This window comes from Cygnus atratus, chromosome 20 (genome assembly GCF_013377495.2).
Source record: "Cygnus atratus isolate AKBS03 ecotype Queensland, Australia chromosome 20, CAtr_DNAZoo_HiC_assembly, whole genome shotgun sequence".
In the NCBI taxonomy this organism is placed as follows: Eukaryota; Metazoa; Chordata; class Aves; order Anseriformes; family Anatidae; genus Cygnus; species Cygnus atratus.
In genome coordinates this window covers 5264726-5283071 of record NC_066381.1, presented here as the reverse complement: position 1 = coordinate 5283071, position 18346 = coordinate 5264726, and the positions used below count along the sequence as shown (strand labels likewise).

Here is an 18346-nt window from a genome sequence, read left to right as displayed (position 1 = left end):
CGCTGCTGTCCTTTCCCAGGCTCCCCTCCCAGATTCAGAGGTGCATTTTTGGCTGCTCACCCAGTATTTTTTAATCACATTTTGCAGAGGTGAATCACTTCGGCCCAGCCACCAATCTGCTTTTACCCCTCTGGATCTTGGTGCCTCTAGCTCGAACATCAGGTGCTCCAGCTCCCAAGTATGACGCCAATGATGGAAGCATGAGACAGCTCCCTGCTACAGAGGGCCAGTTCAGTATTTTTTCTGGGTTGCGCCATAATTTACATGGTTTCAGTAGGCTTTAAACTAATCCCATCTTAAGCTGATTTGTGCTGGGGAATTAAATATAAACTACTACCTTTAGTGATGGCTGAAAGCAGAAAGCCCCACAGACTCTCACGTCTGCCTTTCTGCTGTTCTTTGCACTTCGGGAACTTCCCAACTGTTGGAAGAGTTCTTATGGGATGTTCATCTCCTACCCCTTGTCCGCTGGCTTGTGTGCATGTCTAATCAGCTGACTTGGGTATGAATTTTCTGGTTTATTCCCCTCCCTTGTATACCCATAGCTATTTTTACAGACGTTTGGGGGTGTCTTTCTAAACCTGCTACTGTGGCACAATAGATTTGCTCAGCAGAACGCTAATGTATGTAATTATTTAATGTGAATGGAGTTTGCCTTGACATAAATCTTTGTAGCAGCAAATTTATTTCTTTGGCTTAGCATTCAGCGTGGTCTGGTTTGTGTTTCAGCCGGGTGACAAATTGGAGAACTCCTTCTGGGATTTTTCAGAGGAAGTAGGAGCTCAAATGGCTCCTGAAAGTCAAGGCTCCTCCCCACGCAACCTCAGTTCCAGGTCTCTCCTACAGGCTAAGTTGCCTTCATTGCAAGCAATGGCAGGTGTCTGCTGAACTGTATTCCCGTGACAGGCTATCGCTATGCAGGATGATGCAAGGAGAGCGTGAGAGGCATAGAAATAAAGCCCAGAGCCACGTTTTCTCTGCTATGTTATGACAGTGCACTTTATCAGACCTCCCGTTTGCTCCTGCTGTACCATCAGCTCTCAGCCTGGGGAAAACTGAAAGTGAGGTTGCTCTCGGTGTTGGCAGAGTTTAGTTGGTAACGTGGCAAGCTTGTGTGATAAAAGGCAATGCAGTGCATCTCCCTGGCTGGCAGAGTTTAATGACACTGAGAATTAAGTCTTTTGTCAAATGATCCTTTTTTTTTTTTTTTTTTTTTTTTTTTAACCTCCCTGATTGCTCCATAGCAGAGCTTCCTTCCAGGAATCAACACCCAGCACGTTTTCTATACACGTTCTCTACACAGCTTTAACTAAGGCAGGAGACTTGGAAAATGCTATGAGGAAGGTGCAGCGAGTGGATCAGCTTCAGGCTTTCTAGAGAATGATCAGGCTGTGAGATATCAAGGACGTTCAGACGTGACTGAGAGCTGGGGTTAAGGAACAAGGGATACACAGGGGTTGGAACTGGGGAATTGCAAGAATGAAATGAAAAAGAGGGGTGATGGAGAAACTCATGTGCAACATCACAGACGTGTTAGGAGCTGTGTGTGGTCAGGATAGAGGAACTTGCCTTGGAGGTGGAAGAAGTGAGGGGAGGGAGAGGAGAAAAGAGCGAAGATGCTGGCGGTGACCCCATCAGTGCAATTGGCTCTGAAGCAGCACAGCGAAATGCTCCCAGGAGAAGATTGAGCAGCTTTTAGTGAAAATGGAGTGGGCACCGAGGGGTGGGACTGATCTCTGTCTGAAACTCCGCAGAAGCTCAGCAACATCTCTCCAGGTGGTCTCATGTTCAGAGCTGGCCTTTGCTAGGAGAGAGCACTGCAAGTGCGCGGGCAGGCGATGAGACTGTGTAAAATCTTGGGACCCCTTTGGACTTCCAGACAATACAGATGCTTTAACCCCCCCCCCGTTTCTTCTGTAACAGGTGGCTGTGAAAAACAACATTGATGTCTTTTACTTCAGCTGCCTAATTCCTCTCAACGTGCTTTTCGTAGAGGATGGCAAAATGGGTGAGTGCTTTCAGGTCTGTGGTCAGCCTCCCTGAGCCAGACTGCACTAGCAGTGCCCAGCCGGGCACAATTGTCCCATGGCTGAGGTTCACGTGTGCCTGGCCATGATCTCCGTGCCAGCACATCTCCACAGCCCAAACTGATCACTGGAGGTTTGACAGCTCTTCCCTGTCATCCTGCAACTCCAATAGCTGCGCTTCCAGGACCCACGTCCTCTGCTCTGATCCTCTGTCAGACAAGGAGTGGATCTGTTTTCTTTGAGGCTGGTTTCTGTTTTGTTTTTCTTTTCCTGTTTTTTGGTTTGGTTCACTCAAATGGGTGCAGGATTTGTCCCAGTAGCACTTTCACACATAGCGCTATTCACTGTAGCACTTATGTGCCTGTTCTCCTTTATTAAATTGTTGTTTGAATTGGATGGGAGGTTGCTTGAAAAGCAGCATCTTAGCTTTGACGGTAACATAATCCTAAATTTGTAGGTTTCCTTCCTTCCTGTCAAATCCCCCATGTTCTTGGTTTGTAAACAGCTCACAGACTGTCTTTGATTTGGGGGGAGGAGGGGTCTGAAAACCACCAAAGCTTTGCTGCTTTTGCAGTGAGATTGAGGTTATTTAGAAGCAAATCCTGGATCTGACCACACCAGGGCAAAATGTGACCAGGAAGTCTTTTGTGTCCTTACCTTGTATCATTCTGCAGTGATTTAATTAATGCCGTAATCCTGCGAGGGGCCGGGAGTGCTGATTGTCTGTCTTGTTTGTAGAGCGCCAGGTCTTCCTTGCAACATGGAAAGACATTCCAAACGAAAACGAGCTGCAGTTCCAGATTAAAGACTGCCACCTGAATGCTGGTGAGTAGCTTAATCCTACCGCCGTAAGAGCTCTGAGACCCACCTTTGATCGTCACTAGACGTCGCCTTATTAATAGCAGTGTGTATGGATAGCAGGGAGGTGGGCATTGTGCTTATGAACACAACAGCCTGTGAGCCCTGGATCCCAGGGCTATAAAAGCACAGGTCCGTAGCTAGGTCCATGAAAGCACATCTGAAACCCCACATCTTCGATTTCACCCGTCTGCGTCTTCCTTTCATTCTGGATCTTGTATTCTTTTTTCTCTTTATAACTCTGCTTCTCTGTAAAGCTTCTCTTTTAGATAGAGCCGAATGCTGTGTTGGGGCTGTACTTAATCCTGTCGTGCTGCTGTTTGTGCCAGCCAATGTCATACAGCCCTGCCTCTACCCTAGCTACATAAACCCGGGCTGGTCTCTTCACCTTTCACCATCTGCTTTCGCCTTTCTCTTGTGACAGAGTAATCCTACATGCCACTGTAAAAATGTTCTGCCATCTACGGAGGACAGGCCGTGTGAGAGAAGAGTTTTGAGCTGCTGTAGCTAGCTGCTGCCTGGATGTGCTCTGATCGTGATCCATCCCGTTTCGTTCTGCGTTCAGTTACCTAGCTGCCCCTGCTTGGGAGCCTTCTCCTTGCAGGTGTGACCTTACTACTGCAGGAGGATGAGGGAGTGTAGAGAGTGAAATGTGGCCAGCTAAGCAGCTCTGCTCCGTATCAAGAGGTTCTGGACGGGAGCCAAGCAATTCTACCAAAAGCTGCTGTGTTTCACAGAGGAAAAAAGTGTCCCTATTGATTACAAACCCCGTAACCTTTTTATTCTCTCATGTCTGCTATTACACAATGAGCACCCTCTTGCCTCCCTCAATCGCAGAAAGAAACCATGGGTCTCTTTGTACTCATAATTATTACTATTTTTGAATATAAAAGATGGAGCACGCAAGAGGGGGGAAAAAATAGCAGCTGTTGAACCTTATGACTTGATTTCACTGTGGGGTTGCAGACGAGAACAACCTCTGTGCCTCCCCCAGCCCTCCCTCTGCTCCCCACCACGCTTGGCACTGCCTCCCCCCGCACTGCAGCGCTGCCGTCCGTGGTGTCTTCTGCTCCGGCCATGCCCTAGCTGCGCCATCCCCAGCTCTTTGTATGTCAGATCAAAAATGCTGGTAGCTTCTCTGGGTCAGCGCTGGGGTGTCATGGTCCTGGCTAACGGAGGATGTAGTTGGGAGGAGGTGTGCGTGGCTGGGAGGATGAGCTCTGGCAGCGCGGTGGCCAAGTGATCCCACGGACTGGTCCATGCACCCGTCTCCCTCCAGAAGGAAATGGTAGAAAACGTGGAGTGGCGGGTCTGAGACAAGGGGGCTTTGCCATTCAGAGGCCAGACATGTTGCCCAGCCTGCTCAAGTCGGAGATGCTCAGTGAAGACCACGTTAGCAGCTCGCAGGGAGCTCGGTCGCACCGGGAGGTTTCTCTGCAGAGCTTTCTGCAGCCACGGCTCAGGCAGGAGGAGGCTGCCCTGGGTGCTGGAGCGAACGCCCTAGAAGTGGTGCTTTCCCCGAGCATGGCCAAGCACTTGGAGGCTCTAGGGCTCCTCAGGGTCTGCCAGCCTCTTGCTTACGTACAGGAGAAAGTGGGTCATGTCTCACGAACAGATTTCGGATGCTTCCATCAGCTGAAGTTTCTGTTCCTGCATTTCCACTGCAGACACCTCCTCCCTCTTGCAGCTCTGTGGGCTGTTTCCTTCCTTGACCACCTGGGTTTTGGCAGGGAGCAGGCCAAGAGCTTGCAGGAGGGAAAGCTGGGAATATGGTGTGTGCTTGTCTTAGTCCTTGTGTTCAGCTGCTGGTGCAACCCTGACTCAGTCTGCTGCTCGCCTTCCATCTAAGCAGTGACCTCTGGCACAGACCATCTGAAGAGCACCACGCCTGTCCTTGCAATGATCAGACGTGCCCAAAAACTTGTGGAGGGCTGGACTTCCAGCACCGTCAGGGATGGAAGCTTCTTGTACCATGGGAAGTGTCTGCTGGTGGAGGCGCAGTAAACTGGGTGAGCTCCGATGAAAGCTGAATCCAGCTGGCTGCTGGGCTGTGCCAGAGCAACGCTGCCTGCTTGGTCGCATGCTGCAGTAGGGCAATAATCTTTCAAAATTCACAATCTTGAAATCTTGATCACTTGAAATCCAGTTAAGATCACCTTGTTTCAAGGCACCTTGTTTCTTTCTTCCGCAAATAGCAAATTGGTGTGGGATATAAAATCTTTGGGAACTTGCTCGTTGTGGAGGAGAGGGATTTGTGTTCCAAAGCCTTCCCTGTGGGAGATGCCAAAGCAGAATGAAGCTCTCGGCCAGGGCAGTTGGCAGGTCTGTTGTATTGAAATAATCACACGTAGCTTTCGTACCACCGCATAAAATAAGGTACACAACAGCTGCTGTTGTAGCAGAGCTGTGCAGAATAAAGTCTGCAGCTTTCAATGACTCCCAGCTGAAATTTAGAAGGTGCTGGGTCTCTCGTAGCCACTCACATAACTAATTCATGCCTGGCCTGAGCCTGTGCACTTGGTGCTAAGTTGCCACCGAGGCTCAGGGATACACTGTGCCTTGGTCTGACTGGCCAGTGCGTGGTATCCTCCGTGCCTGGCTTTGCCTCTCCTAGCTGCAGAGAGCCTGGGCTGTGCTGAGCACCGGCTCTGTGCTGCTCCCCTGCCACGTGAGCAGTGGGTCTGAGTCCATGTGCGGCCGTGCAGGAGGCCCTGGCGAGCAGCTAAGCAGGGGATGCTGATTTTCTTCAATGGGGAAACTGAAGTTTTAAGTAACTAAAAAAAAATAATAGAAATAGAAAATGAGCTTGGAACAGGGATTTTATGGAGCTGGGCTTTCTCTGTCAAGAAAGCAGCTCGCAAATTTCTTGTACATCCAGGGCTGGCTGGCTGTCGCGCTGCAGCAGCCACCTTACAACGCCTCCTGTATTTCCCCAGGTTCCTTCCTTTGTTCCTGCAGACAAAAAGGAGATGGGCACGCGGTCTGCCAGTGAAGATGCTTCTGCGTTAGTCTGCTCCAAGGCCTTTGTGGGCAAAAGACTCATCCTGTGCCCATGAGGCAAGCCAAATAGGATTGACTGGAGCTTTGATGGTTTGGAACAGGGGTGGCAGAAAAGGCTCGTGGCCCTGGCAGCTCGCCCCATGCCAGGGCACAAAGCAGCTGGAAAATCTTGGCTGCTGCAGGTAGCAGTCTGCAGCACCGCCAGCTGAAGTCTACAGCAAGGGGCCAGGCTGCGGGGCGAGGAGCAGGTGCCCTGAAAAGGTCACAGCTTGCTGCTCCCGGCCCTTCTCCAGCATCTTTATTCCGAAAATACGCAAGCCCTGCATCCTTGGAGGTATCCCCACGATCTCCAGCGACTCAGAGATGAGTGCTTAAATTTGGGTGAGGGATTTGGGCTCAGGTTCCCAGCACTGACAGCTGGCGTGGTCCTGAGGCTACTCTTTGGGGCTGAGGCTGTATGGCCATGGAGTAGTGAGTGTGTGGAGCAGTACTGTGGGGCCAGGGTGTACTTGGGATGCTCTGCACATCTTGAATCCATTAGAGCTCCGTTTCATGCATCTGCCTCTTTAGGAAGAGGTTATGATAGTGCTGTGGAGAAAGCTGTATTCGGAGATACAACTAGCAATGAAAACGCAAGGTCATGGTTATACCCCTGCAATCTCATCTGTTATGAATCCAGAGCTAACTTAATTGTTCTGCCTTAAACAAAAGGACAGGGATCTAGTGCTAGAAGCAGACAGTGGCGTCCCCCTCGATGGCGGGGAGCACAAGCAGCAGGCCCTGGTAGCGTTTGGGAAGGGCCCTAGAACTGCAACATCCTCAGCACTTTTCTTTGGAAATCATCCTAATGACTGCTAACGAGTCCTGCTCGTACTGTGACAGTTTTACCCAGCGTTCGTGTCATTCATGGATGAAAATAGATTCAGAGACTGCTACGGCTCCAATAATCCGGGTGCTGTTGGTGCAGCTGTACCGAGTGAGGTTTCCCCTGCAACTGAACACGCACTCAAGCTCCATTTGCTGCCTCTCCGTTGCTTTTCAGCGTGCTCAGTTTGATTAAATTTTAAAGGACCACTACATTAAGCTAAGATATGCAAATCAGATTAGCTGGATGATTTTCTTTTTTTAAATTTTGCTTACTCAAGCGCACTGAGTGAAAGAGCGCAAGCTGACTTGCACATGGAGCTTGAATGCCATTAAACAGGAGCTAATTAGTCGCTGTGCTGTTCAGCAGTTCTAGCAACTTTGGGTTTTGCTGGCTTATTGCTGGTCCTTAATTTGGTGTGAAATGACAAATTCGGTACTTGGAGCTGAATGGGGCTTTATTGGTGCGCGGCGGTCATTCGTTTTTTCCCAAGCGATGTGCCAATGCTAGGGCTACAAGAAATTGGATTGTCTTGCTGGAGCAAACAGGGAGATGATCACGTGCAAGTTGCTGTGGTGTGTTTAGGCATGTGGGGATCTAGTAGCCTGATCATTTGCTAAAGAACCTTATTACATTCATTGAAAATGAAGGTACTGTCATAATATCGACCCAAGTGTCCAAGATCCCCACTGGATCCGAGTCTCCAGATCCATCTGGTGGTTGAATGCAGCCCTTGGCTGGCTGCTCAGAACCGTTCAGGTGCTGCTAGAGATGGAGCAGGGATGTTTCCAGCCGCCACAGCACAAACTGCAGGGGTTAGGTTTTCCTCCCTGCCAGCCAGTGCTCGTTGCAGAGCGCCGTGGAGGAAGGTCTGTGTTCAGAAAAGGTGCCCCGGTGGTGTTAATCCTCTGCTCTGCCGCTTGAGTGTCTTGGGTGGTTGGGTTGGGAAGTGAAGTTCCTCTGAGGCAGGGTAAGAAGTGCTGTTTTAAAAACAAAAAAACAACCACTGAAAGACGGACTGACGTCATGAGCTTCCCTGGCAATGGTGATGGGGAGATGTTTCTGTATCCTCCAAATGTGACAACGAGCACTGAACCAGAAGAAAAAGCCCTGCAGAAAGTTGCGTAGCGAGGCCGGATGCAGACTGCCGGCCCGCGGAAGGGCTCCTGTGGCTCTGCGTCGGTTCGCGGTCCCCGAGCGCTGCGGGACGGGGCGATGTGTGCCTGGCAGCACCGCCCGGCCCTACTCCTGCCCATGCTGGGCACCGCTGGGGCCTTGCTGAGCACCGTGCTCTCAACGGGGAACCACAGCCCCGTTCAGAGCCGGGCACAGCTCTCTGCTCCCAGCAAATCTCTGCCTTCAAGGGCTGCGCTGTCGCACGGCATTAGCGGCCCTGCCTTCAGCCAGGCACAGCCTGGCACTGTTGCTTAGCAACTCTGCCCGATCTCCTCCAAAATCCCAAATCCCCACACTCGCTAGCACAGGAGGGATGGGAGCTGCTGCTGCTACCCGGGGCGAGAGGCGGTAGGAAGGGCTCTTGGCTCCCACCCGTCCCCAAATCTGTGCCAGGAGCAGGGGGCAGGAGGCACTGGGCGAGCCAAGCACCAGCACAGCAGGCTGCGCACCATTGCTCCGGGCACCGGGCAGAAACTGGGTGTGTTTGGTGGGATTTCATGCGCTCCTCTGGGGATAACTGAGGTCAGGCAGGGAGGCAGAAAACAGGCTGTCCTGGGAGTCGACCTGCCTCAGTTTCCCTCCCTGTACCCCCACAAGCAGAGCTGTGGGACAGCCAGCAGGTGGCTGTGAGGAGGAGCTGGGGAGAAGTCACCTCCCTTTGGAGCCAGGAGAGCCCCTGACCCCGCACAGGGGGCTGCCCCCAGCAGAGGCAGTGGCTGCCTGCATGGCACAAGGTGCTGGCACGCAGTGGAAGGCTTTGGCATAAAGCAGCTGCTCTGTGGCCGTCTCACATCCTGCACCCCCTCTGCTGCATGCCCCGTGATGGGGTAGCAGCCCCACAGCTGCCCAGATTTCAGCTTCCCACTTGCAGCCTTGCTTCTGACCCCACACCCGCACTCCCCAGGGATGCCTCTGCTGTGACAGTGCCCGACGGGGATGAAGATCGCTGGAGGAAGGGCGCTGAACCCTTGCCAGCAGCTCCACTTCCCAAATTCATGTCCAGAGGGGCTCCGAGCGGTGAGGTTTAACCACAGCCCCTTGAAATTGGACAAACGTAAAATCCCATTTAATACTGATGTCCCTCGCAAAGAAGGATGTGCTCTCCGAGCCAACGCTCGGGTAGCACGCCGTGCTTTCCCAAAGCCCTGGCAGCAGCTCTCGCTGGCTGGGGTGGCACAAGGAGATGGGATTTGGCCTCATCCCTGATGGATGAGATGCCTCCAGCGTGCGTCTTGCCCAGGCTGTGGCTCCCTGCAAGCAGAGGGCTCCACGGTGCCCGTTCCCCTGATCTGGCTGAGTTTGTTGTAGGGAGGAGGAGTAGAGGTGGGAGGAGGAGACAGAGGGAATGAGGGTTTTTAAGCAAAGGATCTCATTAGTTCCTTATATCTGCCAGTTTCCATAGTAACTGGGGAAGAGAGGAAACCTAAATCTGAGCGTGTCTGGGTAGCTGGATGCCTCGACCTGCACACAGCCGCCCTGCAGCTCAGGGAGCGCAGGGGGTCACAGGCTGCCCACGGAGCCACCCCATGGCCCAGGGTATTGGGGCTGCCTGGGGAGGAGCAGGTCTCTGCATCACCCTATGGATTCGTGGGGCCCTTTGCTGCTTTTACCCTTCCACGGCGTGTGAGCAGACCCGGCTGTCCCTTCTCTACTCCCTCCGTACAGCAGCACAGGCATCTGTGGAATGGGAATGGGAATTTACTGGAGCAGTGACATGACAGTGCCCATCCCTGAGCCTTCCACCCAGGCGTGTAACCTGCCCCCCTTGCTGGCACCCGAAGGTTGAGGCTCGCCCTGCCCTGCGCTGTCCCAAGAGCCAGAGGCTGCTGGGCTGGGGCTTTGTGTTCTGCGTATTTGCTTCTGTTCTGGCTTCTCCGTGATGTCGCATGGAAGTAAGTGTGTTGTAGTCATGTCCATGCAGTCCTGCAGGTGAAATCACACATCTTCTGTGAGCGCAGAGTTCATACAAACTCTATCACGGCCCTGTGCTGAAGAAGATAGGCTCTAGAGTAGATAGTTCTACTCCTTAAGATGATTAAAAAAAAATAAAATAAAATGGGGGGAATAGGGGGCAGGGGAAGGGTTTTGATTACTTTCTGGGGCATTGGTTTGGCCACAACTGTCTGTATGTGAACGAGAGGGGGAAGCAGGAGGGAGCTGCTGTGGTTGGCACAGGACCTTGGAACCAGGCACCTTGGCGAGCCTCAAGCAGGGATCTTCATTCTCTGCCCTCGTCTTCTGGCTACCTCCGGGGCAGCCTGCCTGGGGCTGCTGGGGGCTGTAGACAGAGCAGAGCCCTCGTACCCTCCGAGATGCAGAATCTCTGCCTCGTCAAGGCGCTGAGTTCTCCATGATCCAGGGCAGGGATCAGTAAGTGAAAGCCCTGCAAGATCAGCGAATACTTAACAAAGGATAAGGATCACAGCTTGAAGATAAAAAGGTGGCTCCACGGAAGCAAACAGAACTTTTTTCTTTGTGTCATAGCTGCTCCTGTCCCCAGAGAAATCTCTGGGACAGAAGTCAGCATTTCCTTGTGTGCTTGCATCCTGGGAACGCTCCTCTGGGCTCCCCTGCCTCCACTGATGATGAATCTGAATTAACAGATGTGTTTTTCTTCCTTTTCTCTCTGAAGACACCGTCTCCAGCAAACTGCAGAACAACAACGTGTACACCATTGCCAAGAGGAACGTGGAGGGCCAGGACATGCTCTACCAGTCTCTGAAGCTCACCAACGGCATCTGGATCTTGGCTGAGCTTCGCATTCAGCCGGGCAACCCGAACTACACGGTGAGGTCGCGGGGATGCGGCGCAGGCTGGGATCCTTCTCGCTCACCTAAGCGTGCAGAGCGGTCTCTCCCTGCGGTGCCTCGTGTGCTTGTTCTCAGGCAGATGCTGTTAATTTGACCGGGGGGCTAGGAATTCCTACTGGACTGGAAAAAGTGAGATACAACAGAATTGCTCTGTTACCAGCGAGTTGGGATAATGCCCACTCAGCAACGAGCTTTTATTTGCCAAGGTTACCCAGAGATAAAGCCAAGAGACATTAGCGAGAAAGCTTTGCCAGGACACCCTTCCCCCTCTAGTAAACAAGAAGAAATTTATGCCCTGCTGGCTCCTGCAGCGGAGCCTGCCTGTCTGGGTGTCGGAGGCGCTTTGGGCTCATGCTGGCATCAGCTGTGGCTGGTGGGAAGGTGCTGTCTGGCCGGCATCGTGCACCCCTATCACCTTTCCCTTTCCCTTTGCTCCTGTTCTGAGCACCTGAATCTCACCTTCCCGTTATTTGAACATTTCTCACCTGTTGGAAGGTGTTCCGGGAATTTTAAGAGAAATCCACAGTCTGGGGAGCTGGGGGGGGGGAGGGAAAGCAAGTGATGCCAAGTGCTTTAACATGTTTACGATGAGGATTGATGCCACCGCAGTGATCTTGGCCCAGTCCTCACTTTAGCGAGGGGCGACATCCAAGTTTGCATCTGTCAGGACCGAGCAGAAATGCTACAAGCAAACACACCCTCGGGCATGGTGCTGTGATTTACAGCGTGAGGGCACGTCCCTTGTCACAGAGCTGGGGACAGCGTCCCCTTCCTTCATGCCCACAGAGCTGTCTGCATTTGGTAAGGAATTTGGGAACCCCGAAGTGGGCGTTTGCGTTCATCTGCACGCAAGAGGAAGTAGGAAGCTCTGAAAAAGCATGCTGATGTTAGTGATGGAGAAAGCAGTACCCAGAGGAAGTATTTGTGGTGACTGTTACTGGTCACATCCATGGTCTGTCCCCCCCCGTGCTGTAGGTCAGTTGTCTTCGTGGGCTCAGCAGAAAGCTCCTGCCTCCCTCGGCACCACCGCTAACCTCTGCTCCCCTCCTCTCCGCAGCTCTCCCTGAAATGCCGAGCTCCCGAGGTGTCCCAGTACATCTACCAGGCCTACGACGCCATCCTGAAGAACTGACGGGGGGTCAGCCCGTGCCTCGCCCTGCAGGAGGAGGAGGGAGAAAGGGGCCCCCAGTCCTCCTTTGCCACTGGTGCAGGGAAAAGCACTCTTTAACTGGAAGCAGCTGTATTCATGTGTAGGATTTCAGTCAAAGGCACTGATTAAACAAGGTAGCAATTAGTATCCACGTGCTAACGATGATAGGGAACAACCCCTTTGGTATTTTTAGCGTCCATTGAGTTTGTAACCACTGCTTCGATTACTCTCACACCCCCTCGTCCATCACTCCTTGTCCGTTCTCGTGGGCTTCTCCATTTTGTGCCAATGTTCAGTGTTTTCTAAATGGCTTTAGGTGTAGTTACAATTTTGTAAAATACTGCTCACTGGAGAAAAAAGAAAAAGCAAAAACCACATGTTGGCTCATTAAAACAAGGCAAAATTGTCAAAAACATACACTGCACTTTATTTTATATTTTTTATACATTTTTGAGTTTTTTTTATTGTAATTGGGTTAAAGGGAAAGTGATTCCAAGGAAGCTTTGGGAGCCCTGCGGGGCTGTTAGGCTCTCGCAGGGTGAGAAGGGCCTCGGGGACCTAGGAACAGAGCCATCTGCTTGGTCCGTGGAGACGGACGCAGCCCTAAAGCAAGGGGTTTTTATTACACTTGTTCTTCAGACTCAGCTCTGCTCTTAGTGGTGTGTTTTCACTCCAACCATCTCCCTGGCTCATGATCTGCTGATTTAAGAAGCAAGGCTCTTTTTGGGTGGGGAGGAGCTGCGGCCCTACATCTGTAATGGGACAGCAGGGTCGAAATGATGGAAACAAGCCCGCTCTTAGAGCAAAGGGCTCTGTCCAGAGCATGAGGTGTGGTCTGTCCTCACCGTCTGCAGCTCCTCTTCTCACTCTCTGTGTGCCTGCTGCAGCCGAGCTGCCTTCTCGGCCGTCCCTTGAGCTGTGCCGCTTTCACCGGGCGCTGCGCGAAGCCCGGGCCCTCCCCTAGGCTGGTGTAAACTTGAGCGTGGCAGCACTGCTTTCCCCCCAGGCACAAGGGCCTGGCAGGACCCGGGGGGCTTGGCTGCTGCTGGCCCCGTCCTGAGGGGCTGAGCAGCTCTCCCCGTTCCCGTGCTGTCCCCCAAAACCCAGATGCTGTCACAGTGGGGGGACACTTTGGGCTTGGCGGTGTTTGCACCCTGTTTGCCAAGTTGAGCAGACCTTGGAAGCGTTTCTTCAGTTTGTAGCTCCCGGAGCTGGGGCTTGGTTCTCCGTGCCCCCAGGCACAGGGTAACAGGTCGCTTGGGTCCCTGCTCTCAGCCCCTGCCCTGGCCCCTCTGTTCCTACCCGTCCTTAGGGCCAGGACTGCTTCCCTTTCCCATCCACAGCTGTGGCCTCACCACATTGCCACTCAACCACTAAGTGCTGCAGCAACAGCAGTGAAAGCAAAGCCTTTTGCATGCCCTCGCTCCATCCATAGCTTGTCCTGCTTTTAAACCAAGCCACTGCCCAGAGCAGCTTTGCATTCCCCAGCATGCTTTGACGCCATCGCCTCCCCAGCAAAGCTCTTCTGCACAGCAATCCCCCTGGTGTCACTTTAATTGCCACATTCAAGGTCGATAAATGCTTTATGGTGGGAGGTGGTTCATTAGGACTCTGGCACTGTCTGCAGCCAAGAAGCCAATGCTGGGAAGAGGTCAAACTGCCCCATTTATCCAGCCCTCAGCCCCAATAAAGAGAGAAGGAGACCCCAGCAGGGCACGGGAGCTGCAGGACCCCAGCAGAGGTGGTGTCCCTGGGTAGGAAGCCCTGTGCTCTGGCGAGGGAAAAAGTGGGGCAGAGCTGAAGCAATCCAGCCCTCGAGCCCTGCCTGCGTGTGCTGGGAGGTGATGTGCTCCAACGCCCGCAGGGACACCGCAGAAATCGTTATTAGAGCAATTAACGAAGCACCGGCAGCACCGAGTGCGATGCTGTGTCAGGGCAGGGAGGAGATGGCAGAGGGTCAGAACTGAACTCAGCCTCGCTCTGCTGAACAGCCGGGGCAGCTTTGATGTGGGCAGGGGATGCTCAGCACCCCTTTCTCTTGCCAAATTTCTTCCCAGCTTTTGGGGCACGCGGGTGTCTCTGTGCCGCAGGGCGGAGCCCGGGCTCGGTCGGTGGCATTTCGCGCTCCTCTCTCACCGTGCCGCTCGGTTGTTTGCTGTGTAGCTGTGTTGCTCTGCAGGCTTTACCTGGTGACCGTGTCAATAAACTCATTTCCACAAAACCGTGGCTGTGGTGTGGCTCTGTGGGGCTGGGGACAGGGTCTGCTTCCCCCATTTGCTGCCCACTGGGGCTGAATTAGGTGGGAGGCAGCCGCGTGTGCGCCCCGGGAGCCCCTCGTCCTGCTCCCTGCACACAGCAGAGACTCCCCAAAATAATATCTGGGGCTTGCACGAGGAGGTACCGAGTGTCCTCAGTGCTGCTCCTCTGCCTCTGCCTGCTGCTCTCCTCCTGTCTCAGAGGGCAGCATGTGGTGCAGGGGGCACAGGCAGCCGAGGAGGAGCAGGAGGAAGATGGATGTGCCCGTCCGTCCCTTTCTGGTCCCCAGATGGGCTGTGCGTACCCTGACCCGCTTTTCCCCAGGAGAAACAATAAAACCACACGAGTCGCTGATGCGTTCGGAGTGCTCTTGGCCTATGCCGGCATCTTGCAGAGGGTTTTGCCCGTTGCTGGTCCTGTCTTAGGCAGGGCGGGTTGGGCTGCAAAACCTCTGCGGTGGCAGCCAGCCCCAAACAAAGCCATCGAAGGGGCCAGGAAAGCAGCAGCACGGGAAGCAGGATGAGATGTCCTGCCTCCAGCCGAGCAGCCCTTTCCTTTGCCCCTACCCAGCTCTGGATTAGCAGCACGTGGAGGTGAAGTGACTCAGGACCAAGGGTGGCAGGGGCTGTATCAGCCCACCGTGCCCCGCATGGGGATGGGGGCAGCGTTCAGCCCAGTGGGAACCCACACTGCTGCGAGCCCCCGGGGCAGCCACCGTCCCTGTCACGTCCCACGGTGAGGGGAAGGGTTTGTCCCTCCCCACAGTTCTGCCACGGGCTCCTCGGGGAGAACTCGGTCTTTGCTGCTGCTCTGGATTTACCGGCACACTCGTGCACTGCCCCGCAAACGGGGACACAGCGACCCTGGGCTGCGCCGTTCCTTGCAAACTGGGTTTGCTTCGTTAGCACCGTCAGTCCTCAGCGCTGAGAGCTCGGGGGACACGGGTGGCCCCCCAGGCTCAGAGCTGCTGCAGGGGGATCACACCACGGGGCAGGAACCTCCCCGGCTGCTCCTGGCTGCTCTGGCTGAGATGGGACCAGCCGAAATCACTGGGCGGGCTCCCCAAAACCACTGCAGCTCCCAGCGGCCTCGCGCGCCCTGCTCCATGTGTGTGTAAGGGGTGGCAGCAGGTCTCCAAGCCCACGGGGCAGCACGGGGAGAGGCTGTGACACTCTCCGAGCCCTCAGCCTCGCTTGTCCCCCGCTGCCACCCGTGTGCCAGGACACAGGAGCAATTTGGTGGCCGATTTTAGGTTCACATCAGTCTCCTATGGCTGGGGCTGGGCGAAGCCTCCGCACTGGCGGGGACGCACCAGGATCCAGCCCCACTCCCTTCTCCCCGCCACCGTATATTAAATTTCGCAAATAAAACTGCAAGTGAAGAGCATCTCGGAGGGAACTGCTAAAAATAGCCCCGAGGCTGGAGCCTGGATTGTGCAGGCGAGTTCATGTGCAGCCGCGATCCCTGCCCTTTCCCAGAAACGTCTCAGGCTCAGCGCAGCTCTGTGGCGATGCCAGGAAGCGGTGCTGGGGGGCCAGGGGAGAGGAGCAGCATCTGGGGCTGGTAACAACCCGCAGGGACACCCGAATGTTTCCCTAGCTGCGAGCATCAGGCAGCTTTGCAGGAAAACAAGCCCCAAATCTCTGAAAGCCTGGGGCTGAGATGCAGACAAGGGCTCTGCCTGCCTTTGCCTGGCACCGACCTCAGCCCAGCCGTGGCGCAGAGCAGCACCAAGGCTTTGCCTGCTGCCCGTGTCCCCCCCAGCTGTGGGGCTGTGCCTGCCCTCCCATTTTCCCCTGGGAAGGAAGAGGGAAGCTATGGCTGTGTGCTGATGCTGGTACCCTCCTCGCCCCGGGGATGAGCCCCTCCGGATGATTTTTTTCCCAGCAAAAGGTGTCAACGAGGCTTGGGGGAGCTCGGCTGTGTCATGGCCGGCGCTTGGGCTCTGCCAAGACCCACGGGGATGTCCCAGAGCTCGCTGGAGTCCTGGGGAGCTGGAGCAGGGCTTGGGGGGCACTTGGAGGAGCAGAGAAGCTGGGGGGAGTCCTTGGGGGGGGCCTGGGCCCCCTGCCTGGAGCCACAGGCTCCCTTTTCATCACCATCGGGTAAAAACTCGATGCGGGGTGTCCCAAAAACGCAGCTTCTGTTCCAGAAACATCCCTTCCTCGATCCGGCCTCGCCCCACACTGAAGTGGGAGCACCCCCGTGACAGGGGGCTCGGAGAAGCCCCCGGCCCCCACGGAGGGGCCCAGAAGCGCCAGGCCCCAAAGCGAGCGGGGCGGCGGGGTCGGGGCGAGCGGGGTCCTGCCGGGGGGCTGAGGGCACCGGGACCCCACCGGGTGCTGGGCAGGTAGGGGGTGCCCGGGCTGCGCTGCGGGGGGCCATGGGAGGGTCTTCTCCCATCGGCACCTCCCCAGAGCCCCGGGAGGAGAAGCCGGTGCCCTTCCCGGCTCCCTGCAGAGCGGGCCGGGCATTCCCCGCAGCCTCTGCCGGGCGCTGCCTCCTTCCCTGCCTGCCTCCCTCCGCGGGCAGTCCCCGCATCCCCGCCCGGCCACAGCCTCCTTCCCTCCCCGGGCAGAGCCCGCAGCGCTCCGGGCACTGCCAGCCCCCCCTGCTCGGGTATCCCCAGCCTCCCCCCCCCCCCCCCGGGCTCAGCCTCCAGCCCCCCGCACTCCGCCAGCCTCAAACCCCCCCGGGGCTCAGCCTCCAGCCCCGGCCGCCTCCCGCGTCCCCCCCCCGGCCCCCGACAGCCCCAGCCCGGCCGAGCCCGGGCTCCCCCCTTCCCCTTTATCCCCCCCCATCCCTCCCCGTACCCCCCCCCTCCAGCCCCCGCCGCCTCCCGGTCCCCGCACCGGGCTCGCCGCATGGCTCCGCCGCCCGCCGGGGCGCCGCCGGCCCGGGCCGCCGCTGCAAGGTAACGGGTTGGGGGGGGGCACGGAGGGAATGGGGGGTGATGGGGAGGGGGCAAAGTTGCCGCTGGGAGGGGGGGAGCAGGGTGGGGGGACCCCGTAAAGTTGAGCTGTGGAGCTAAGATGCTCCCCCCACCTCCCGCCTAGTTGGGTATGGGGGGGTCTGCGCCCCCCCCCCCCCCCCCGGGCACCCCTGTGGTCCTACAGCCCCAATATGGGCACCCAGGGGGGTGACCCCAAAGCCCCCCCACTCCCCTCTGCAGGGCTCGGGCTGGGGAGGCGATGCTGGCCCCGCGGGGAGCGGGACGCAGCTGGCTGGGTCCCCCCCGGGGGTGGGGGGCAAATTGGGGTGCCCAAGGTCACGGTGCCCCGGGGCCGTGCCCACAGCCGGGGGTCTCAGCCCGGCCCCGCAGCCCATGGGGTGCTGCTGAGCTCGGCCTCACCATGATCCCCCCCTCGGCCACCGCCGTGTCCCCAATCCGCACCTCAGTTTCCCACGGTGGCCCCAAACGCCGCTGCTGCCACGGGCAGCTCCGGGTGCTTCGGGGGGCAGAGCGGCTTCCTAGGGCCTGCGGGGTGGCTTTCCCCGTGCGTGGCTCCCCGTCCGCCAGCCGGGAGGGGGACGGGGTTGTGGGGACCCCCGGCACGGTGGCAGGGCGGCGCTCAGCTCTGCAGCTGGGGCACCCCGCGGCGTCCTGCGGGGCTGGGGCTGCCCGGCTGCGTGCCCCCGGCCCCAGAGGGGAGCTGGGGTCGCTTCTGGGAAGGGGAAAGGGGTGTGGGGATGGGGCTGTCCCCACAGCGGGGTGGCCTGGCCATGACAGTGCTTTCTGCTGGTGGAGCGAGGCCCTGGTGGGGCTGAACCCCCCCCATCCCCCATCCCAAAGCACGCGGCTTGGGAATGCTCCGGGGCTGGGGCTGGGGCACACGGGTCCCCAAAGGCACTCAGCACCCATGGGGTGCTCCCAGCCCCGTGCCACGGCCCCAGCCCCGGGCACAAACCCTCCCTGCTGCCCCTGGGCTGGATCAGGCCCTGACGAAGGCCCCCAGCCCCAGTGCGAGTGCTGGCCCAGCCGGGCCACTCAGCACCCCGCAGTGGGGACGTCCAAGGCCGGGCTCTTCCCGGGGCAAAGAACCCCATGAGAATGGGGCGGCAGGAGCCCGCTGCTTTCTGGCAGCTCGGGGACCGCTGCCCTGTGCTTTGGGGATGTTTTTCAGGGAAAGCAGACGAGAGCAGCATGAATTGGTAAAAGCATCCATGCTTCGGGAGAAAGCACGAGCTGGTTCCTAGGGATGGG

At 56.4% G+C, this 18346-nt stretch overlaps 1 protein-coding gene across 6 annotated transcripts in view; it reads left to right on the top strand.

The window, feature by feature from the left end:
• Window positions 1–12303, top strand: part of AP2B1 (adaptor related protein complex 2 subunit beta 1) — an 82867-nt gene extending 70564 nt beyond the window's left edge. For all 6 annotated transcript variants that reach the window (XM_050714716.1, XM_035559072.1, XM_035559070.2 and 3 more), the window contains 4 exons: window positions 1924–2008; window positions 2766–2852; window positions 10559–10713; window positions 11794–12303. In XM_050714716.1, coding sequence (XP_050570673.1) covers window positions 1924–2008; window positions 2766–2852; window positions 10559–10713; window positions 11794–11868 — 402 coding nt within the window. In that variant the 3' untranslated portion in view covers window positions 11869–12303. The remainder of the gene's footprint in view (window positions 1–1923; window positions 2009–2765; window positions 2853–10558; window positions 10714–11793) is intronic.
• The last annotated feature ends 6043 nt before the right edge of the window (window positions 12304–18346 follow it).